A 25,567-nucleotide genomic window follows, 5' to 3' on the forward strand; every position below is an offset into this window, starting at 1 on the left:
CCATGCAGTCCAACATTAAGCTACTGTCACATCTGAATGCCCCACAAACTAGGACGTTGCATGATTTGACCAGATAGTGAGAAACTGACTCTGGGAGCGAAAGGAGGGGGGGGGGGGGGGGGGGGTATCAAAAATTCAAGGGTATTGAAGCAGGTATTGAAATTATTGGTGTTACATGCATTATGGTCAGGAACTCGGTGGCTTACTTTGTCATTAGTGGCAATATTGTGGTGGCCACACATGTGGGTAGACAGCTGATTAGTTGTCATCCCCACACAGAATACAGCACAGTAACTGCATAGCTCATACGAATCATAGCTGCTTTTACATGTTGCCGTATTTGTTGTAGGACTGTGATAGTAGGTATTGGGTGGTTGTATAGGAGAGGTCTTTCACATTAGGTAGTTCACTGAGGATTGACTCGTGTTGCAGAATCTGGTGCAGAGCATTGGGGTGAATAGGCTGTTATTTAGAATAGGTGAGTGATGGAATTTTGGGTAGGGTGTCCCTACTCTTGATGCATGGTGAGAGGTTGTTTAATCCCTGGTAAAGCACGTATTTGAACATTACAAGGCCTTGGTAATATTAAGTGATAAAGAAGTACTCATCATTGAATAGGTTACAGTGGCCATGTGTTTATTGGTGTCACAGGAAAAGGTAGCATGAGAAGTTTGTTTCAAGACTAGCTTGACAGGATACTGTGCAGATGCAGTGTAAATGATTACCATTGTCATAGGACAGCGATTTCTTAATGTGAAGCAGATGGCAGTTGTCAAAAAAGGAGAGACTGTTGATGGCTTTATTGGATTTGATATGGAAAAAGTTTTTATGGCCTCATGTAAGAGTAGAGATCAACATTTAAGAATATAGCTAGTTGTGTTCTCTCCTCTGCAGCAGCACTGTCCTGGGACTGATAGTGTCAGCATAGTGACCAAGGACCATAGCTCATGCTTTTATCAACCACTTTCTTATCACCTTGCCTTTGGAGCCAAGCCTGGGCCCTGCCAGCCTATAACAGACTGCAGGAGGGGAGGGAATGTGAAGACAGCACATAGTGGAAGACAGTCAGTCATCACTAACAGCTGAAAATAGCATTGCTGAAACATTGCACCATCTGGACTGTGCCACCAGGATGAATATCCGAGAAGAGTTCAAAAAAGAATGTTTATTAATCACTGAAAGATGAATGTCTAAAATGTTTTCATTTAGTGTAACTGGACAAAGTCAATAATTTTTTACTTGTTATTGGGAATAAAATATGTTTCGTTGCCCTTTTCCTGCTTTACAAGCCAAAAATAACAATATTTATGATGAAAAGCTCTCGGGTTTCCAGTTGGGTTACAGGTTTAAGGTACCATGACATTTTCCCAAGTGCTGTACTCATCGTCTTCTGGTGAAGCTTTTCATCAGTAGTATATGCCGTGAAAATCTATATTCACACAAACAGTATTCCTGTTATTCTTAATTCATATGTGGCCTTAAAATCATTTCAAAATATATTTGAATCCTAGTATATCAAAAACCTGCAATGAAAACAGAACATAGTGAGCTCAGTCCATCTTTTTGGACTTTCCAAACTGTGTGTCGAACCAAAAGGAAGTCTGACGGGGGAATGGTGCAATTCAGCATATTAAAACCAGCCACAAAATTTTTCCCATAGTTAGAATACAACCATATAAATGCCCTGTTAATATTTTATCTGCTTAGCTTCATTGCGAGTTTTCAAACTGTTGAAAATTTCCAATATCATTTTTCACCAGGTGGCAGGAGAAACATATATCCCTAGTGTGGCCGGAGCAGACATTGCATATGCTACACAGTTGGTGCACAGTTTTGGCTGGCAGCAAATCAATAAACAGATAGTATTATACAACCAGATCATAAAGATTGACAGCTAGTTGTCTCTTGAATTTGCAATGTATCCTCTATACAGTTTCACAGGGACTTCGAAGACAATATTAAACTAATTACAGCACACACAGAAGAATTTAAACAGTCAACCCTAATTACAGCACTCACAGAGAAATTTAAGCAGTCAGTCTTCCCATGCTCCATTAGTGAATGGAACAGGAAGAAACCTCTGCCATGCAGTACACAGTGATTTTGGGGTATGGATGTTGACTTAGATGTAAACAACAATAGGTATTAGTCATTTTTATGGTATTAGTAATTGTTAACAATGGGAATAAAACTGAATTAATATTCAAAAACAAAGATTCCAAGACTTACCAAGCGGGAAAGCGCCGGTAGATAGGCACAATGAATAAAACACACAAACACACACACAGAATTTGAGCTTTCGCAACTGGTTGCTGCTTCGTCAGGAAAGAGGGAAGGAAAAGGAAAGATGAAAGGATGTGGGTTTTAAGGGAGAGGGTAAGGAGTCATTCCAATCCCGGGAGCGGAAAGACTTACCTTAGGGCGAAAAAAGGATAGGTATATACTCGCGCGTGCACACACACACACACACACACACACACACACACACACACACACACACACGCATGCTTATCCATCCATACATACTGTGTATGTATGGATGGATAAGCGTGTGTGTGTGTGTGTGTGTGTGTGTGTGTGTGTGTGTGTGTGTGTGTGTGTGTGTGTGTGTGTGTGTGTGTGTGTGCGTGTGTGTGCGTGCGAGTATATACCTATCCTTTTTTCCCCCTAAGGTAAGTCTTTCCGTTCCCGGGATTGGAATGACTCCTTACCCTCTCCCTTAAAACCCACATCCTTTCACCTTTCCTTTTCCTTCCCTCTTTCCTGACGAAGCAGCCACCGGTTGCGAAAGCTCAAATTCTGTGGGTGTGTTTTATTCATTGTGCCTATCTACCGGCGCTTTCCCGCTTGGTAAGTCTTGGAATCTTTGTTTTTAATATATTTTTCCCATGTGGAAGTTTCTTTCTATTTTATTTACATCATCATTAATTTGAATTAATATTCATTGTGTTTTCTCTAATAGAATCTGTCATTGTGCAGGTACCAGTTTATCACTGTAATGCGGAATCAATTTAATGTACAAAGATGAAATATGAGGAATGTGGTGTGTACGCAACATTGTGTAAGTCTTCTTAAGACCTACACATGTGTGATTTGCCACTTTTATATGACACTAATTCAAGTGGTGATAAGAATGTTATGTCAAATGATGGGGGGGGGGGGGGGGACATACGTAAGTTTGTTCTGTAAAATGTGATTGTGAATTGCACAAATGGAGGAAAGAATTACATACAAAACTGATGTGCACCAAAATGAAACTCCGAAAAGGGTGCGAGAACACTTTTTGAAAGATTTAGAACTGTTTGTGTGAAACACAGTGGACCATTTGATGCATACTTTCGAGACAGGGCTCTCCGAATTGCTAGTTAAATAGACTTATATGATATCCATGCTTCCTCGAACTGGTTAAACAACCTCAAGAACTCATATGGTATTTGTAGCTGAAGTGAAGAGGAAGTGTGCTTTTATCCACACGACTGCTTATCAGTCAGATCTTATAAAGCAACTACCCTTTGTTGTTTTGCAGTGAAAAAATAGGCAGGTAATTGTGCAATCAATGATTGTATACAAAAACACCAGTGATAAGTATGAGTGAATTGCTATATCCCCATCATTATATCAGCATTTAGGAATCTCACAAAAAGTTTGGATAGTTAAAAAAAACAACAACAGTTTACTTGCTATAGTGTTATTGTCAGTAGTAGTATTTTTCAGTGTTTAATTCGAAATGTCTTCTTTCCAGCTGCAAAAAATAATTTGTTGCTTTTGTTGGCTTGGACATAATGACCCAACTATCTTTCAGGTCGACAACAAAGAGACTGTGTATATAATATGGATTCCCCCCAGAATATTAAGTTGATTAGAAAATTGCCAAACAGTATAATTTCCGATAGCTCATCATCATCTAAGGCTTATCAATGGAAAAGTATTCTTAAACTTTGGTCATTTGTGCATTCTCAGTTTGCATTGCTACGTTTTGTAAACTTGACCAGCTACGCTTCGTCCACAGAACAGCAGCTGGGGCTGTTTCTTACTCTGTTCAGATTTTGTCTAAACAAAATAAGTAATTACAATGAAGTGCCTAAATATATAAACTTTTTGATTGTGGAGTGTGCCTGGCGTGAGGAAAAATATTTACTTTCCTCACTCAATAGACACTTTGCATTTTTGTACAGGCAATAAGCTATATAAAAGAAACTGTTTCATTGTGAGTAAAATGTATAAAATTCCAAATTATTCTAAGAACTTTGCTACAAGACTTGTTAGAGCAAGATGTGCATGTATGTACTTTTCCGTTTCAACAAATTTAATTCCTGATTGAAATAATGGAAGACATATGTAACATGATATTAAAACATGGCATGGGTTTTGTTTACTGCTAGTTACCTGTGGAACAATTACATCTGCAACAGCTTAGCTGTCGGTATGAGCCATAATGATCCAAAAAACTAATGATATGTGATATTTATTGTCTCACTTAAGTTACTGAAATTCCCTCTTGTCCCGCACTATAGGCTGCACACTCTCGTCATAGCTGGTTCTGCTCATTCGCCACTAGGCAGGGAGGCTGTACAATACTGATAACAGCACATCTGCATCTGGCAGAAATGAATAAGTTAAACAGGACTTTTTAAAATATTTGCCGTCTGTCTCAGGAGCTAAAATTCTGACAATGCCATCTTTTTGGTGTATTCTTTTGATGTAAAACATTTCGAGACTGGTTTCAACATGTTGGATTGCACTATTCCTTTGTGAGACTCCAGGAGAAATGACGAATAAACTTTACTGTGGACAATCCACTCTTCCTTTCACCAATAATGCGAAAGTAAACTGTGAACTAAAAACAAATTGCCCAGAGACTCATCACAAACAGTGACCATATTTATAGGGGTGTTCAATAAGTAATGCAACACATTTTTTTGCTTGGCTAAATCCAGTTGAAAAAATGGGGAATTTGTTGTGGAACATCATGGAGTATTGTCTCTCCAGCACCTGTAGTTTCAAGAAGTTCCAGTAGGTGGCAGCACTGTACGAGGGCTGTTCAAAAAGTAAGGTGACTTTTCAAATTGAGTGGGCAACATACATTCGATTATCGCCCTTTTTTTGTGCAGTATACTTTATTTGTTTTTGACAGATAGAAAGACATGTTTTAGTGTACTTGGCGATTTCCGATCATAAAAAATGGAGCAAGGAATTTGCATTAAATTTTGTGTGAAAAATGGAATCAAGTGCTCTAAAACACTTGAAATGTTGACAGTGGCATATAGTGAATCTGCTCTAAGTTAAAAAAAAAATGTTAATAAGTGGTACAAGCTCTTCCAAAATGGCCGAGAAGATGCCAATTACAAACCTCGCTCTGGACATCCCAACACATCAACAACAGATGATAACTTCGAAGCTGTGAAGAAAATTGTTTCGGAAAATCAGCAGATTACTGTAAGAGAAGTTGCTGAGGATGTTGGCAAATTGATCAACTTGTGCCGTGCAATTTTTTGGACGTTTTGGGCATGAGGCCTGTGTTAGTGAAGTTGGTTCCAAAACTTCTCAATTTTGATCAGAAGAACCGTCGCATGAGCGTTGCTCAGAAGCTCTTGAATGACGTCAATGATGATCCTGATTTGCTCAAAAGGGCCATAACTGGTGACGAAACATAGGTTTACGGTTATGAAGTCGAAACCAAAGCCCAATCGTCTCAATGAAAGCATACCAGGGAACCAAGACCAAAAAGAGCATGCGAAATTGGATCAAATGTCGAAGTCTCAATGTCATACGGTAAATAAGTAGTATTACCTTGATGTTATGCACTGCTTGCGAGAAGCAATATGCAAAAAAAGTCCGGAATTGTGGAAAAACAACTCATGGTTTTTGCATCATAACAGTGCACTTGCTCACTCATTGTTGCTTGTGAGAGATTTTTTGGGCCAAAAACAGCACAACAATCATGCCTCACCACCATATTCTCTGGATTTAGCCCCCCTGTGACTTTTTCCTGTTGCCAACACTGAAGAGACCTATAAAAGGATGAAGATTTTCAGTGATTAATGAAATAAAAACTGTATCACTGGAAGTGCTGAAGGCTGTACGAAAAAGTGCCTATGAGAAGTGTTTCGAGAATTGGTAGAAGCGTTGGCACAAGTATATTGTATCTGATGGCGATTACTTTGAAGGGCACAACATGAATATTGATGAATAAATAAATATTTGTTCATAAAAATAAAGAGTCACCTTACTTTTTGAACACATCTCGTACGTAGCCTCCAAAATGGCATCTGTAATAGAGGTGTGTTCCAAGCAGAGAGTTGTCATTTAGTTTCTTTTGATGGAACACCAAACCATCGGAGATATTCGAAGGCACTTGCAGAATTCCCGTGGAGACCTGGCTGTGAACAAAAGCATGGTGAGTCATTGAGCAAGGCATCTGACACCATCGCAAGCTGTCTGGTCTTTCATGTGGCAGCTGGCCGCACACAGTTGTGACTCGTGCATCATTGAAATGAGCTGACACTCTTATTCAAGTTGATTGATGAATCGCAATATTACACCTTGCTGCAAAAGTGGATGTCTCTGTTGGTAGTGCTGACACACTCATCCGTCATTTGGGGTACTCAAAGGTGTCTGCACGCTTGGTTGCTCAATGTCTGACAGAAGACCATAAAGAGCAAAGACAGATAATCTGTGTGGAATTGCATGCACTTTATGAGGCAGATTGTAACAATTTTTTGCCAAATATCGTCACAGGTAATGAAACACAGGTTCATTACTTTGTACTGGAAACAAAATGGCAGTCCATGATGTGACACCACACCACCTCTCCACTGAGGAAAAATTTCAAAGCTGCACCCTCAGCCAGTTAAGTCACGGCGATGATCACTTGGGACTCTGAAGGGGTTATTCTGTTTGATGTTCTTACTTGTGGTGCAACAATTAACTCTGAAGTGTATTGTGCTAACCTCAGGAAATTGAAGAAACAACTTCAGCATGTTCATCATCACAAAAATGCAAATGAATTTTTCCTTCTCCATGATAGTGTAAGGCCTCACAAAAGTGTGTGTACCTGAGACCAGCTCACAAAACTTTATTGGACAATTTGTCCTTATCCACCCTACTGTCCGGATCTTACTCCTTCTGACTTCCATCTGTTTAGCTTAATGAAGGATGCACTCTAAGGGAAGCAGTACATGGATGATGGGCGGGTTATTGGTGCAGCAAGACGTTGCCTCCAATGTCAACCAGTAGAGTGATACCATGTGGGCATACATGCCCTCCCTGTAAGGTGGCATAGGGCCAACACATTGAAAAATAGTGTTTTGTAATCGGAATAGTGGGGAATAATATGGTGTACTGGAACACGGAATAAAATATTCAGAAAAAAAGTTTTGCATTGCTTATTGAACATCCCTCTCAGAATGATTAAAATAACCTTTATAGCTTCAGGTAAAGAAACATTTTCTATCACATTTCTTGGCATAACATATGAATGGAAGAATATCCAGTGAAGACATTAATTTGAAAGTATAGAGACATGTCTTTAAAATCAAAGGCTCAGCAAAAATATGTAAACTCGAAAGATTGCAGCTTTAGTGATTGAGAAACATAAAATGATAATTTATCATTATTTTATCTTTTCTGTGTAGAATTTTGTGAAGAAGGCTTACATATTAATATAATTTTAATTAGGTCCTGTTGACTGTACTAGTATTGGGACACATCATCTCCTGCACGCTGAAGAATTACAGGTGAGGGAGATAACAATAATTATGCACATCTTATTATAATCTACTGATGATTCAGTGTACAAATAACACACAAAGTCTTTATGTTGAAGGGAAATTGGAGTGTCCACAATTTTCTCCCAGCAACCATGAATGGCCACGAAGCAACAGCAGCTCGCAATATGGTTCAAGATAAGGACAGTAAGAGTAATATATCCAAGGTAATAAATTGAAGTTAGGAATTCTTAAACAATTTAGTCAATATCATTACAGTTGCAGTATAAACATGTTCTTCATGATGTGCTTATAGCTGCAAAATATTACGAGGAACAGCTCCTTATGATATAGTGTTATTATCCTAATATTGTACCACACTTTATGTTATGATGTGAATTCAGTCTCACTTTGTTGTCATTATTTCTTCAGTCTTTCTTTTTTTTCCTCCAAAAATATTTCATTGTCATCATCTACATACTTATGCAAATTTAATTTTCCAGCTTGCTTAGCCTGTGTAATTTTCTAGTAATTGACTGCTTCAATTGACTTTTACTTTGCCTTAGATCCCTATCTTTATAACTATCTGTATAAACTCCTTCATGAGTATTATTATTGCATCTATTACACAGACAATGTGTACACAGGTGTCTGTGTATGTGCGGATGGATATGTGTGTGTGTGTGTGTGTGTGCGAGTGTACACCTCTCCTCTTTTCCCCCTAAGGTAAGTCTTTCCCCTCCCGGGATTGGAATGACTCCTTACCCTCTCCCTTAAAACCCACATCCTTTCGTCTTTCCCTCTCCTTCCCTCTTTCCTGAAGAAGCAACCATCGGTTGCGAAAGCTAGTAATTCTGTGTGTGTGTTTTGTTCATTGTGCCTGTCTGCCGGCGCTTTCCCGCTTGGTAAGTCTTGGAATCTTTGTCTTTAATATATTTTTCCCATGTGGAAGTTTCTTTCAACTTATATTAAAGACAAAGATTCCAAGACTTACCAAGCGGGAAAGCGCCGGCAGACAGGCACAATGAACAAAACACACAAACACACACACAGAATTACTAGCTTTCGCAACCGATGGTTGCTTCTTCAGGAAAGAGGGAAGGATGAAAGGATGTGGGTTTTAAGGGAGAGGGTAAGGAGTCGTTCCAATCCTGGGAGCGGAAAGACTTCCCTTAGGGGGAAAAAAAGACAGGTGTACGCGCGCGCGCCCACACACACACACACACACACACACACACACACACACACACGGGATATGTGTGTGTGTGCGCGCGAGTGTACACCTGTCCGTTTTTCCCCCTAAGGTAAGTCTTTCCGCTCCCGGGATTGGAATGACTCCTTACCCTCTCCCTAAAACCCACATCCTTTCGTCCTTCCCTCTCCTTCCCTCTTTCCTGAAGAGGCAATCGTCTATATATATATACTCGTCTCCTTTCTTATGGTAATGAATGTAATTTGAGAATAGTCTTCAGCTATAAACCTGCTTCCTTTGCTTGTGTTCAATAATTTTTAAACAGCTTTGTGAACCGAGTAAGTGGAAGTGCCCTACTTATTCTTAAATTTTAATACTTGAAATTTATACTGATCACTGAATTTGTAGATTTTAAGATGTAGCAGTAAGAACGTCTCAGGGGACAATGAAATTTATTTTTCTTTCTGCAATTAGTGAGGAAGACATTGGAGAAATGTTAAAATCAAACAATGGAAAATCGAGGATGGAATGTAACAATATTAGAGAAGGAAAGTTGCTACTCACCATATAGCGGAGATGCTGAGTCGCGATAGGCACAACAAAAAGATTGACACAATTATAGCTTTCAGCCATTAAGGCCTTTGTCAGCAATAGACATACATTCACACACATGTGCGCGCGTGCTCCCATGCACACACACACACACACACACACACACACACACACACACACACACACACACACACACACAAATGCAACTTGCACACACGTCTCCAGTCTCAGATAACTGAAACCACACTGCAAGCAGCAGCACCAGTGCATGATGGGAGTGGCGATTGGGTGGGGGTAAGGAGGAGGCTGGGGTGGGGATGGGGAGGGATAGTATGGTGGGGGTGGCGGACATTGAAGTGCTGCAGTTTAGACGGAGGGTAGGAGAGAAGGTGAAGAGGGGTAAGGGAGGGGGGAGAAAGTAGCAGAAAGGAGAGAAATTAAAAGACTGGGTGTGGTAGTGAAATTATGGCTGTTTAGTGCTGGAATGGGAACAGGGAGGGGGGAAACTCTGCCTGCAATGCATCCTATGGTCCCGTAACCCTCTTGGTCTCAACCTTCATTAGTCTCTGTCCTCACCCATCCAGCCCCTCCCTGTTCCCAATCCAGCACTACACAGCTGTCATTTCACCGGCACACCCTGTCTTTTTATTCCTCTCCTTTCTGCTTCTTACTCCCAACCCCCCCCTACCTTCTCTCCTGCCCTCCGTCTAAACTGCAGCACTTCAATTTCCGTCACCCCCACCATACTATCCCTCCCCATCCCCGCCCCAGCCTCCTCCTTACCCCCACCCAGTCGCCACTCCCATCATGCACTGGTGCTGCTGCTTGCAGTGTTGTTTCAGTTACCTGAGACTGCAGACGTGTGAGCAAGTTGCGTTTGCTTGTGTGTGCGTGCGTGCGTGCATGCACGTATGTGTGCGCATGTGTGTGAATGTATGTCTATTGCTGACAAAGGCCTTAATGGCTGAAAGCTATAATTGTGTCAATCTTTTTGTTGTGCCTGTCGCGACTCAGCATATCCACTATATGGTGAGTAGTAACTTTCTGTCTCTAATATTGGAGAAATGTTAATTTTTTTGGCTTATGATTTTTACAGCTTCTAAGCAACGTGATTCACAATGAATTCACATTCTTTACATGAATGCTGTAATGTGTGTTTGACTGTCTACACATCATTTGGCGTTGCTCTTTGTCAAAAGTATGGAAAGAAAATAATTGTTTTTGCAGCCTGATCGTGCCCAAGTTGTTAGTCGTCTGAATCAGATTCGAGACTACATTAAACAAACAACCACATTGATGGATGCCTTGAAAGCCTCAGGTGACCCGGTAAGTGTATATAGTATTTGTGGACTCATATCTCAGAATTAAACAAAAAGCTAGCCTTAAACGCACTTTTGAAAAGGGTAAGTATCTTATTTGCATCCATTGACAGAAAGGTGAGCAGTGTCTTAGCACCAATATGATTAATGCATCTAAGGAAAACAGTTATTGGTATTTCATGTCATCGAGTTCCATGGACAAAACTGCACTGATCATTCATTGAAGAACAGGATAGGTGGATGTACATAAATGTTTATACAATTATCTGCTAGGCATTCATATTCCTCTCACTGCTGTAAAAATATATAAATTCTGCCATGAAGAGATGGATGTTGCTGTTACCGACAGCTTTGTATTTTCTACATCTAAGTGCATTATTGAAGCTTCATTCATTTGGGCTGGCTAACGTCTAACTTTTTGTGTAGAAATGACATGTTCAGTATAATGTATGTTGTCCTTCTGACTAGGACAACTCATTAGAATTTTTTATTTTAGTTTAGTTTAGTTTATTTATTTTATTTATTTATTTATTTATTTATTTATTTATTTACTTTTTGCCGAATATGAATTATTTAGGAAAATCAGTTTGAATTATGTAGAAATGTAGGAATGTACAAGGCAATACTGACCTTGTGAACTATCCTAGAAGATATGTTGAAGTAAATCAAATCTACATTTATTGCATTTTTATATTTAGAGAAAGCTTTTCACAGTGCTGACTGGGCTGCACCCTTTGAAAATTTGCAGGTAGCAGGGATAATGTACACAAAGTGAAACGTTATTTACAGTTTGTATAGAAACCAGACTGCAGTTATAAGAGTCGTAGGACATGAAAGGAAAGCAGTTGTTGAAGTGGGAGTGAGAAAAGATTGTGGCCTGAGGTGTGCTAATGACACTGTAATTTTATCAGACGCAGCAAGGAACTTGGAAGAGCAGTTGAACAGAATAAGTAGTGGCTTGAAAAAGATGTTATCAGAAGAACATCATAAGATGAACATCAACAAAAAGTAAAACATTGATAATGGAATATAGTTGTATGAAAGAAGGCAATACAGAGGGTGCTAGAACAGGAAATGAGAATCTAAAACTAGTACACGCTTTTTGCTATTTGGCCAGCAAAATAGCTGATGTTGGTCATTTAGTAGAGAGGCTATAAATGCAGACTGGCAGTAGCAAGGAAAAGCATTTCTGAAAAAGAGGAATTTGTTAACATCTAATATTAATGTAAGTGTTAGGAAGTTTTTTATGAAGGGATTTGTCAGGAATGTAGATTTGGTTGGAAGTGAAACGTGGATGATAAGGAGCTTCTGAAATGGGGTGCTTTCAAAGAATGCTGAAGACAAGATGAGTAGATCGAATAACAATGGAGGAGGTGCTGAAACAAATTGGGGAAAAAAGTAATTTGTGGCACAACTTAACTGAAAAAAAGGATTGTTTGATGGGGCACATCATGAGGCGTCAAGGAATTCTCGCTTTGGTAATGGAAGTGTGGGGTGGGGGTAAAATTGTGGAGGGAGATCAAGGGTTGGCTACGGTAAGCAGGTTCAAATAGATTTATGTTAGTTGTTATGCAGAGATAACAAGACTTCCACAGGATGACTGGCTTGGAGAGCTGTGTCAAACCAGGCTTCAGAGTGAAAATAACAACACTCTGTATGTATATTTCAGATGTTCATTTTCAGTATCTCATTTACCACATATGTGGTCAGCTGTTTAAAAATTTGAGAAAGGTAATGGTTTGATCATCAGTCACATTAATAAAAATATAAAAAGTTATGTGATGGAAATAAACAGATTTTGTTTACAATTTTATTTTTACATTTTTTTCTAATACTTAAACAGGGCTGCACTATTTTTGTATGAAAAGGAAAATCAATTGAGAAAAATTAAGAGACAAAATAGCTAGGTGGCCATCAGGAGACGAAATATTTAGTATTGCTGACAGCTACTATTCTATCCTTTGAAACTGTTAGTTCTTTCTTCAAGAAGGAGAGAGAAATATATTGGGGAAGGTTACCAGTGAGAGTAGGTTCCTTGGACCCCAGGATGAGGGGTAGACTCTTATTTTTGGAGAGATGTGTTTTTCTAATGCATGGTGTTAGCATTTTGTTGCAAACTTTGGGTATGGACTTCAGATAACTAATCCATAAAAATAGAGCTTTGTTAGCAGCTTGTTTTGTGAACTTGGCTATTCTTCAGATATAAACAAGATCACCGTACTGTATGTTTCAGTGCGCATGCGCGCGCACACACACGAACACACACACACACACACACACACACACACACACACACACACACACACACACACACGTACGTTCTATAATGTTTACTTTTGTGCAAATTTAATTGCTTTTTCCATAGCGCCAAGAAGCACAACGTCAGAAGTTGTCAGGAATGGTGGAAGATTTGCGTGACAGTGAGAGCAAACTCCAGTTGTTGGCTGACAAGCTCGAACGTGCTGAACGTCGTCTTTCACACTGCGAGCGCCAGGTCAGTTAATCAGCATTGACGGTCATTACAGAATTGTCTAATCTGTAATTGTAATTTTAGATGTATCCTATAAATTTATTTTAATCATATTTTCTTCCACCAAAGCTTAGATTTATAATTATTCATAAGATTCTTTTCTTGTAAATTATAGATTGCAGCGATCAGTCATCCTTTTTAAATTTTATTGTGTAGATCTAGATTTCGGCTGGAAGCTAGCCATTCTCAATGCACTATTATTTTTGCTCAATGCATGTAATGCCTGTTTGTCATGCTTCATCCACAGATCATTGAATACTCAGTGAATCTAGATATGCACAATAAAATTTAAAAAGAACAGCTGATCGCTGCAATCTAGAATTTACAAGTTAATATAACAGTCATGAATGCAGCAGATTTCTGAATGGAAGCTGATGAAAATTCTTTTCTGAAAGGTTTGAGTTCCAAGTGACTTAATGATTGTGTTAACAGTGGAATTTTAGAATATGCTCTTTTTTTTCCTATTGTTAACAATGAAATGCAGTATCCTTATGTATGTATACAGCTGGAAGATCTGCAGTACATTTATAATGTTGAAGGTCTTTTTAAGTTTGTCATGTGGCTTATCTTTGTAACTTGATTCATCACCTTTGAATTCCCTAGCTCTCTCCCTTGTTAAAAACTGACTGGTTTGAATGGTCAATTTTTTTACAAAGAATTTTTTTTTAATTAACTGGTCTTATTTGAATACATTTAGAACATATTTGTGTGACTTAAGGTATCAGAATATGTGCCTGCATTTTTCAAATTCAGAAGAGAATTTGGAATAGATTAATAATAAATCTGCAGTACATTTACATGATATATGTTTTAACAGAACAGTTCAGAGACTGGTAGTTGCGCCTCATCCACTCGAAGTTATAGTCATTCAGAAGAACGTGAGAGACGGGTGAGTTTGAGTCTTACTTTTTCCGGATAATTGTGGATCTAATGCATAATTTTATTTACAAGTTTAAACATGATTTTGATAGTAACGTTTTATAATAATGGAGTTTCATCACTTCTATCATATGCTCTCCACATCCTGTAGCTACTCTGGAGAGTTCATGTTGCATGAAAAAAACTTAAGGTTTATTTGAATATTGCACATTTACTTATAGTATTCATTTTCAGAGGTTAAATATGAACATCTGTATTTTGAAGCAGTTTCAGTGGAAGTGCTTGCACAAGATTTACACTTACATAGCCATATTTTCTTTCATTACAGAGAAGGGTTTTTGGAAGTCTTCATTCTCTCATAGCGTACTGGCTTCGTGATTAATGTTTTATGTAGCTTTCCTAGAGGTTCTCAGCTGTTGTCAGGATGGTTCCTTCAGCAAGACCACAGTGTATTCCTGGCCATTAAATCCTAATGTATCTATTATACTTAATTTCTTCCTTTCTATCAGTTCTCGGTTTAGAATTTTTCAGTCATTTGTTTTGTGTTTTATCCAGCATTTTTTCTCATTTTCTGTATCCTTTTTCTTTCTTCTTCCTGTCATATCTGTACTTTAACTGTCTGAATAAATACTTGTTACTAATTTCTTTTTCAACATATAGGTACTTTCTACTCTACTCCTTTGCTAATGATGTTAGTGACAGTCTTTTGCATGCATGTAATGTTTTAATGTAGGAATGAAAATTAGCTGTCTTCTTATGCCCTCTTGCCTGTTTTGATTTACCTCTCTCCTCTAACCATTTCAACTTTTTCTAAACTTAGTAATACAACTCCTCTTTCAGAACTTCATAATTCAGTTTCTTGGTGGTTTTACTCTCAGTATCTTCCAAGTATAGTGTGTTTTAATGTGGGATCTAGAATCAACTGTCTTCTTGCAGTTTCCGGCTTGCCTTTATTTACTTTTCTCTTTCTTTCACCACCTCGTCATTTTCTTAACTTATTACAGAAACTACTGTTACAAAAACCTCATAATTTGGTATTGGTTCTGATCTTTTTTTCTTTACCAGAATATGCTTTCATGTTTTAAGGGGCATAATGGCCATTTTTAATCATATTTATGTCAGCAGCTTTTGTTCTTCTGTTCCTACTTTTGAGAATAGCTGTAGCTGTAAATTATTTAGATATTTGTGAAATGATGCGAGAAATGTGTAGAACTGGGAAACAAATATATCTGTGTCGAGAGTCCTCAGTAATAATACCCCATACCCTCCCTCTCCTTTCCTCCCTGCCTCCTTCCCACACCTCTTCCCCCCCTGCACCCCCCTGCCTCTCTCTCTGAAATTAACTGGAGGATAGTAGAAAATAAAGCTCAATTTTTTTGCAAGCTGCAAAGAGTAAAGATGGATCATTTAGTAGTAAAAGAAAATCGTGATGGAACGTAAATAATTACAAAGTAATGGTAACAACAAACTAGATAGTACAGCAAGAAATTGTCAGAAGACGTGTGAACAAAACTGAGAGCTGTGGCAGCATATCCTTTTCAAGCTAGAGTGCCCCCCCCCCCCCCTTTATCCCTCTCCTCCCCCTCATCCACCACACACACACACACACACACACACACACACACACACACACACACACACACTTGTGGTTACATTGTGCTAGATGAATACCTAGTTATACCATAACAACAATGTGGGAAAAGACAGATTGCTACATGCCATAAAGAAGACATGTTAAGTTCCAGACAGGTGCATTTAAGACACTTTCATAAAACTTTTGGCCACAGAAACACACACCATTCATACTCTCAAGCAAGCACATCTTATGCACACATGACCACCAACTTCAGCATCTTGGGCTGAAGTGCAACTATCACGTGGGATGCAAGCGCAATCTGGAGGAGGTGCGGAAGGGATGGTGGTGTACAAGGAAGGGGAAAGATGAATGCTGTCTAGTGGAATGTTCAGGTACTACAATGCTAACAAATGCATCATCAAGAGGTTGTGGGGCAGGGAGTTGGGGAAAAAAGTAGCGAAAAAGGAGAGGAGTGGGGAAAGATGGGCAGGTGTACTGGCAGAGGGTGGCAAGTATGCAGGGTGGGAGGTGAAAGTGGGGAGGAGATGACAGGAGAGAGGGGATGGAAACTGTTGGCTGGAAGGTGTGGGGACAGTATGTCACCGTAGATTGAGGCTGGGATAATTACTGGAGTGAAGACTGTGTTGCAAGTGTAACTCCCATTCTTGGGAATTACCCAAAAGGAGTGTCCCTTTCATAACCCAGTACCACACTGGACTGAAACAACTGAACCACACCCTTTTCCAGGGTTTTGATTACCTATCATCATGCCATGAAATGAGGGACATCTACTCTTGATACTTCTCACTCCTCCTAAAGTGGCATCCTGTCACCTACTCAACCTTCACAACATCCTATGCCAATCTCAATCTCAACCCTTGGGGCCACAAGACCTGCTCAATCCACCCACCCAGTACTTCCTATTTGAATCCTGTCACAGGTTTATCCTAACCCATCATGGGTCAGGCCACCTGTGAAAAGCAGCCATGTCATTTACCAACTCTGCTGGAATCATTGCACAGCTTTCTGTATTGGTATGATTACCAACCAGCTGTCCACAGGATGAATAGCCACTGCCAAACTGTGGCCAAGAGGAAAGTAGACCACCCTATAGCTGAACACACCATACTTGATTTCAATGGCTACTTCATTACCCGAGCCATCTATATCCTATCCTCCACCACCATCTTTTCTGACCTGCACAGATGGGAGTTATTCTCACAATACATTCTCTGTTCCTGTAATTAAGGCGGCCTCAACCTAAGGTAACATACTGTCCCCACACTCTTCACTCAACAGTTTCCACCCCCCTCCAGTTATAAACCATATAGTCCAGCAGAATTATTATTTTTTTAGGCTTTATTATTATTTATTTAAAGAATTTACATGTGTACTATCTGCCTTTTGGGTCAACTGCAGATCAAATTTTGGAAATCCCACAACATTTCCTCGAGGCAACTGGCGACATCGTTAGGTGGTGGTTGTTAGTTATTGGAGGCAAGTAGCAACTGCCGGTATCCACACTATAAAAGTCTGTTATAGAGACATTGTTGAAAGTCACGCATGTGCGATGGAGTTAGTTGCAGAGGGTTGATGATAGTGTGTTCAGTGCCTCGAACTGGGAGCCGAGCAGTGGGCTCCTAAGTTTGTGCCAGGTTGCCATTACTGGTGCAGAGTATTGCTGTGACTGGAAGCCAACCACAATTAGTAGCTAGGTGGATCCTCCACTATGTTGTGGTGTAACTATCATAAGAAATTCTTGTTTTTCTCCATATGAATGACTGATTTTTAATAGGTACTTAAGAGTTTTTTTTCGTAGTTTCAAGAAAAACAAAGAAAACTTGTTTTCTCTTTTGTGCTGTTAAATGCTGCACTGGTAGAATTGCATACTAGAATATACACATAGATCTACAATTAGATACATTTTTTACAGATTATACCTAATGGGAAAACAAAAAAAAATATTTTACCTTGCTGACTAAGGTCCATTTTAACACTCTGTAAAATTTAATGTGTAGTTTTACTTGAAAATAATGTAGGTCTTTATTAAATAAACAGTTATATCTGTTAGCCCATATTATGCACACATTTCTTTAATAGCCAAAGAATATCATCACATTACAGAGACCTTTTTTCAGAACTTTATTCATCGTCATCGAGAGAAACATCAGCTACTGGCCAGTATAAAAGCAAATCGTAATAGCTTTTGTGTTCTTCTACAATATGTGGCACACTTTTTAATTTTGATTTTTTTGATAGGTATTTTTCCTTCTGGATAAGCTTCTTCACAAAATAATGATATTTGGAAATATGAAACTGCACCCTTTTATTTCTTGGAAGGTATCTGGTTTCAAGAGAGGCTGTTGACTTTTAATAATAAGTAGGGCCACCAAGTAGAGTGCCCAATGATCATGTGTGTTTCGAGCCGCCTAATTGCCCTTGCATGTTTTTTCTCAGCATTAGCTATAAACTCACAAACTTCATGCCGAGTATAGATACTGTCTTCTTTCCTAATGGAATGTTTTATCATGCTGAACTTGGCGGTCACATGGAGTGTCTATGTAAAAGGAAAAACTGTTCAATCCTTTTAAACCTGCATGTATCGGTTATTGCCCTGGACAATTATCCAAAAATAGGTGTAGCTCAGTAAGTTTCATGGGCACATGCTGTTTAACGTAGTCCAACAGGAACAAAGCAACTTAATCATTTCCTTTGTGGGTCTGTCCTTTATGGTAAATGCAGTAATGGGCTAAATCTGTATTCATGTTGAAAATACAAAAAATGTTCATTGTGAGCTGCCACGAGTAATAAATTTCTTCAATAGGGATGTTCGGTAGACTTACATTTTGCATATAGTCAAATACAAGGCCTAAAATGTTTCCATTTTCTTTACTCTTTCTAGCTCACCTCATGTGCACCATTAATTCTACAGTTGCGACTCTTTTTGAGGTGTCATGTAAATAAGGACTATGTTTGTACCTTTTTCTCCTCACAAAGGTGACAGGCGTCAATTTGTGGATTTCCAAACTTTATGTTAAAATTTTCTTTAAAATATGCGTGTTTTCTTTGAAATATGTGTTAAAAATGCATACTTGGTATTTGTACAAGATTATTTCACCTTATACAAATCACACATTTTCTTGATGGGCACTTCAGATGACAAATACGTTTGTATCAGATGCATAGTGTGTTTTGTACGCAGGGAATGACCTTATATGTTCATGTAACATCATTATTTCATTAGGACCAATTTTTCTTGCACAAGGATATCTGCTAAATTTGTTGTGTGGCGATTTTCCTTCCAGAAGTAACTGTTTAATACGCTTAATTTGCTTCTTCATCACATCATATAGCCTAAAAAAAGTCTCCCAACCTTAGTTTCATGGAGAATCACATGGCATTTATACTAGTGCATCCTCAAAGGATTGTCATCACTCCTTGAATGGTGTTGCTTAACATTAGTCACCTCTATCATCCTCTGTAAATGCAAATCTTGCTCATCTTTAGATTGCAAATCAGCGTATAAAGAACTGTATATCAAGGCTTTTTCTGTGTCAACGAACTTGGTGAAACAGTTTTTCTTGCACCTGACACTAAATAAAGAGAGATTTAGGTCTAGGTAATTAATAAGATTGAAAGGAGCAATAATTCTGTTTGTTCCCACTACTAAAGTTAAGTTTTTTCCTTCTTCTCTTAGATAAAAAGCATATTGGTACAAACATTTGCTGTTAGGAGGGCAAATGTACAAACCAATGTATTCATTGGGATAAATCATCTATCTGTATCTTTAATATCTATACCAGTAAGTTTCTGTAAACTGCAACAGTATGTTTTACAGTAATTACTTCTTACCTGCAAGGCGAACTGATTGATCTTGATCAGAGCTGCTGTCCTCTGTGTCCAGTGTATTCTTTACATTGCAATTTCAGCTTCTTAACAACACTCCTTTTGTAGGCTTCTGGATGAGCCTTCCTCTTTCATGTTTTTAATGGATGTCATTTAAATTACTGCTTTCACTCATATTGTAATAATTACTGTTAGTAGCACTACAGTAATGTTATCTCCACTGGGGCGAAGATATTCAACTGCAGAAAATAATTTGTAGTGCTACCACGAGTTGAGTGTTAAAAAGATTGAGAGGCAGTGATTTAGGTACCTTTTGACACTTACTCAATAAAAGTGACTAATTGTAAAATGTAAAATGATCCATGACTGAGGCATGTTTTGACACTCAGACCTGTGTAAACCCCTATCAATACCTAAAAGTGCAATTACCTCAAAAAGTAAAAAAATTGACTTAACCACCTTTTAAAAATCACCCACTCATATCTAATGGTGGCAAGTGTAGAGTGCCAGACCCAAGAGAAGTATAATTAACATATCCACTGATAAGGACTGAAGAATCAATTTACTTTTTGTAACACATATCATTTTCTTGTATTCCAGAGCACATCATTGGTAAGAGCTGCTGCCACAGCAAAACACAATGAGTTAAAGCTTATGGTAGAGGAGTCTCAGAGAAAGGTAAGACAATTTGAGAATATATTTACTCCATAATGTGTATATTTCGGCTTCTGCCAGTACATTAAGTGCACTTCATGTTCAAAGGCAAGCTTGATTTTTTTTTTTTTTTTTTTTTTTTTTTTAAGCCTTCTGTATCATCTTCCAATTTCCTCACTGATCAGACATTAAATCATAATCTTTCTTCCCTTCTTATGCAGTATACTTAAGTCTTGCACATTTTTTCCTTTTTTCCCTCTCCAGCTGACATTTGTTTCTGAGGTAACATTGTTTAATTTTCTAGAGTTAATAAAACTAATTTTAATGAAAAACCTTTAAAAAATGTGGCATATGCCATATAACTACACAGTTCAAAAGTGGACTGCAAATATTGTCAAGAGGTATTTTACATTGTAAGGAAAAATAGATTGTGACTCACTGTAAATGTGACGCATCGAGTTGTAGATGGGCACAAGAAAAGACACTTACATTGTGCTTGTCTGCAACTCAATGTGTCAGTTTTACCATGAGTAGCAATCTGTCTTTTCTTTCATTGTTGCTATTCCAACCAAGGGTGTGCATTGCTTTACCAAGAGGTATTATAAACAGTTAAGTAAAAAAAAATGGAAGTTTATACAAGTCATTATGAGAACTATTACTTTACTGCTAGAACTGAAATATCTGAAGTTAAGCTAATAGAAAAATAAAATATGAAAGATTGAGAATTGTTCAGTGTGAATGTTGCTTTATTTTACAAATGACCTGTAGATGGCACAGTTAAAATATGAACTTACTGTTGTTCTAAAATATGTCGTTGTTGTTGGGATAATGGCAGCTCAGATATTGTCTGAACACTTTGTTTACATTGTGCATTTAAAGAAATAGTGCTATAAAAAATAAAAATTTCAAATGGCACTTTTTGTTGCTTGATGATATTATTTTTGTAAAAGTGTAACTTGACAACTGTGCCTCATAACAGTGTGTTCAAATTTTGGTAAGCAGTCGCTGTCAGAAAATACCTTTTACAATTAATCTGAGTCATTTTGTTAATGTCCGTCAGTGTTTTCATGAAGGTCGACCAGAATCGAATGTTGCTAAAAAAGAGAAGGTGATTAGCCATGAGGTAGAGGTGACCTTAGGCATACTGAAGATTGCAGTACATTCGATTTGGCACAAAAGATCTGCAATCACTTCTGCATAGTGTAAGGAAAGTCCAAAAATAGGCTTCTGTCAATTAGTGTACGGAAATGGTCAAAAAATTCAACACAGGAAGATCAAAATCCATATGCAATGTGTTAACTGGAGGTTGGTTGACGGCAGAAGGGAGGGAGGGGTTGCGAGGAATGGAGGAAGCAAGCATGGTCCTGACACAGACCACTACAGAGTGATGACCTGTACCTCCCACTGTGTAGGCACTTTAACGTGGCCTTCATGCTTCCACGAAATCAGAAGTACCCATGAAGGTAAAGGTTGCTGAAATATTTTAGTAATCAAAATTGATATCATCTTATATATCGACACATGTAATAAAAATCCTAAGTGCAACAATTATTTACATGTATCAGCAAGCAAGAAAATAGCACAAAGCAGAGTGACAGTGTTGTGAGGATTGTTGCTATTCACCAGACAGTGGAAATGCTGAGTTGCAGATAGATACAACAAAAAGTCAGTCAAACAAAGCTTTCAGCCAAACAGGCCTTAATCAGAGTTAGACAGCATACACACACAGGGACTGTGATCGGGTGTGTGTTTTTTGTCTATTTCTAATGAAGATCTGTTTGACCAAAACTTTGTTTGACAGTCTTTCTGTTGTGCCTTTCTGTGACTCAGCATTTCAGCTGCTGGGTGAGTAGCAACTATCCTTTTTTATAATATTTTCATTATTCCATCCTGGATTTCTCATTGTAGAGTGACAGCAACACAGCAGTCAACAAGGACTACATCTACATTTAGATCTACTTACATACATACTTCGCAAGCCAACGTACAGTGCGTGACAGAGGGTATCCTGTACCACAACTAGTTGTTTCCTTTCCTGTTCCACTCGCAGATAGTGCAAGGACAAATGCCTGTCTGTATGTCTCCATATGAACCCTAATTTCTTGTATCTTATCTTTGTGGTTCCTACACAAAATATACGTTGGCGGCAATAGGATTGCTCTGCAGTCAACTTCAAATGCTGGTCCTCTAAACTTTCTCAGTAGTGTTTTTTCAAAATGAATGTCTTCTTCCCTTCAGGGATTCCCACTTGAGCTCTTGAAGAATATCCGTAACACACGCATGTAGATCGAACCTACCGATAACAAATCTAGCAGCTCGCCTCTGAATTGCTTTCATGTGTACTTCCAGTCCGACCTGGTGTGAATCCCAGACACTAGAGCATTATTCAAGAACAGGTCACACTATCACCTCAGGGTGCTGCTGAATCTGCATTTTTGATGTACCTGCATCAGATTGAGAAAACATTGTTTCCATGGTTGGTTTGAATGCATACAGAAGCATATAAATTTTAAAGGTGAATATATTGAGTAACAATAAGATACTTTGTACCAAAAAAGTTTTTAGTTCATTGTTTTTGTAAATAATTAAAATGAATTCTCAAGTGCTTCTGTCAAAGACTTGACCATTGCAGTCAAGAAAATTCATGACATCCAGAAACAGTTGGGCCCAGTGTGCCAATATTGATAATTTTTTAGAGTAGCAAATGAGGTGCAAAGATGGCACATTGAATTGCAGAAACTGGTGGTGAGAATGAAATAAAATAACTTCTCAATTTGCACGGCTTTTTGACATATCTCTTTTTAAATAAAGATTTGTTCCCAGTCTTGATAGCAGTGCTGAAAGGCTCCATTGCTAGTGTCTTTAACATGTTGGTCACATTAATTTTAATGTTCTCCAAGTCTCAAAATGACATCCTTTTACAACATTTTTCAGTTTCATTAAAATAAAAAAGTTATGAGGGCTCAGATCAGGTGAACGGCGGAGGGTTGTTGTATAATGCAGCATCCACTTGTCCACAATGTCAGATCTGTCAGTTCACCCTTTTTTCCTGATCCCCTCAAGGACATCTTTGTAAAACTCTTGGTTCACAGTTTGTCCTTGAGGAACAAATTCATTATTCACAATATCCCTATTTTCATAAAAGCAGGACAACATTGTTTTGTTCTGATTTGCCCATTCGAGCTTTCTTTGGTTGAGAAGATGTCTCAGTGTGTCTCTCCTCACATTGCTGCTTTGTCCATGGATCTTACTCAAAGGTCTGGACTCGTCACCTGTGATCACATGACTGGATCGTTTGTGGTCTTTGGCAGTCCTCTCAGAACATCAGCAGACATGTTCTTTCGATTGTACTTCTGCTCAGTTGTGAGGTTTTTCAGCACCATTTTGGCACATACCTTATGCAAGTGCAAAACTTCACACAAAATTTGATGTATGGGGAAAGTGTTTAAATTTAACAGGTTACCCATGAGCCTTATTTATAAATGTTGGACTGATATCATAAGAACATGCACACATTCATCATTTTGGTCAGTTTTTGACTCTTGAGGTCTCCTTGAGTGAGGTTTACCGTTTATGTATTTTTGGTCTTCCATAAATGATTTGTACCAGCAAAAAACTTGTGCTGTTGAAAAGTAATATTTCCCATAGGCCTGTTTCAACTTTTCAACAGTCACATTGAAAGATTCTTCATGTTTAACATACAACTTGATTGGATAGTGTTGCTCTAAATTCCGCTGTTCCATTTTTGTAACACACAACAAAACTACTACACTGATGGCAGTCTCAAAAAGCACGTAACAGCTGTACAGAGCTGAAACTCTGACTGAGCATCGATCACACCAGACTACACGAGCAGAATGACACAGCATTGCCAGATTGTTTGCAGTATTGTCAGTCTCATTACTTTTCTCACACACCTCATATGCTCCCTGTCAAACAGTTTTTATTTTATGACCCTCAATAGCCGTTCTCTAGTAGTAGTGTGTTGGGAATGTACAGTGGCAGAAACCCAACAGCAGAACATAGTTTTGTTCTAAAGGAGAAGACAACAAACATTTAAAGATCTTCATAGAGCTCAGAGTGCAGCAAAAGTGTCTCATTTCCTGCGGCATCAATCGCCTGCAAATACAGGGAAAGAAGCTCTGAGCTGCAAGGAGAGGAAAGACGTCTGGTAAACTGCAACTACAAGGATGTGACAATTAGAAAATGTGCAAAAATAATGGAACAATAGCTGAGAGTGTCCACAACTTTTTAGGAGATCATTTGAACCCGTCTCAAGTACATGTATTCTGAATTCCAAACACCTCACTCGCTTTTGAAAATGGAACTGAATTCATGTTTTCTGAATTTGAAATAGTGTGTTGTGTAAGAAGGGGATTATGTTAGAAAACCATTATCGTTGCCAGTGAATCCCTAAACTTGTCTGAAAAAGCACATGTAAAAAAAATAAAAAAAAGCAAAGCTTATGTCATTACATTTTTTATTATTGCGGCACTGTGTCTACACAGGTTGCCAGATATCAGAGTACTGCTGCAGACACACTAACTCCCAGTGTGTTTTTAACCAGCAGATGAGATACCATATAACAGTGAGAACTCATTGAGAGGTGGAAGCTCCACCAGTAAATATACATCTTCAGATTGTGTCACCAGTTACTATCTTTCTTCTCAGAAAAGAAATTTTTTTGATCATCTGCACCTGTCTCCATCTGCAGATTTAATATTGACCTATACAACTTTTGTCTATATTTCAAATTGCCCAAATTGATATGAGTGTGAAGCACAAATTTGGAAATATATTTAAGTATGTCTTCTTACTCTGGATGAGAAGCTAAGACAAATACATATCTCTTAATTGTGATTTGAAAGAAGGGGAAGATACTAAATTCAATTGATTTTTAAGTCAGATTCAGGTAGGAATAGATTGAAATATTTAAGCAGAGATGAAAGTGCTTGCACAGGATAGACTAATGTGGAGAGTTACATTCGGCCATTCTTTGGACTAAAATCACAATGACAGAGTTATAGCTTCGATGTGTCTTTATTGTGAATAACACTCATATCAGATTTGAATTTTCAGAACTAATAGATAGTGTGTTAGAGAGTTTTATTTAACCTGGAGTGCCCATGTGGGATATTGTTTCATTGTAGGTCACTTGGCATCTCACAGACGCCAACAGCATTCTTCCTTTAACAAAGTACAATTAGTTCAATCTGTAAACATTTATGAGTTAAAAGTACTAATTAAGTGAAATGAGGTGTATAAATTCTGACCAATGGAATATATTTTATTATTCCCAACATTCCATTGGTT

At 38.3% G+C, this 25,567-nt stretch overlaps 1 protein-coding gene across 11 annotated transcripts in view; it reads left to right on the forward strand.

The window, feature by feature from the left end:
• The window catches only part of LOC126356163 (pericentriolar material 1 protein-like), a 382,055-nt gene that overhangs the window by 22,983 nt on the left and 333,505 nt on the right, over positions 1-25,567 (forward strand). For all 11 annotated transcript variants that reach the window (XM_050006912.1, XM_050006916.1, XM_050006913.1 and 8 more), the window contains exons 4-9: positions 7,678-7,736; positions 7,826-7,933; positions 10,678-10,776; positions 13,135-13,263; positions 14,117-14,188; positions 20,201-20,278. In XM_050006912.1, coding sequence (XP_049862869.1) covers positions 7,678-7,736; positions 7,826-7,933; positions 10,678-10,776; positions 13,135-13,263; positions 14,117-14,188; positions 20,201-20,278 — 545 coding nt within the window. The remainder of the gene's footprint in view (positions 1-7,677; positions 7,737-7,825; positions 7,934-10,677; positions 10,777-13,134; positions 13,264-14,116; positions 14,189-20,200; positions 20,279-25,567) is intronic.

Source organism: Schistocerca gregaria, chromosome 3 (genome assembly GCF_023897955.1).
Source record: "Schistocerca gregaria isolate iqSchGreg1 chromosome 3, iqSchGreg1.2, whole genome shotgun sequence".
Classification (NCBI taxonomy): Eukaryota; Metazoa; Arthropoda; class Insecta; order Orthoptera; family Acrididae; genus Schistocerca; species Schistocerca gregaria.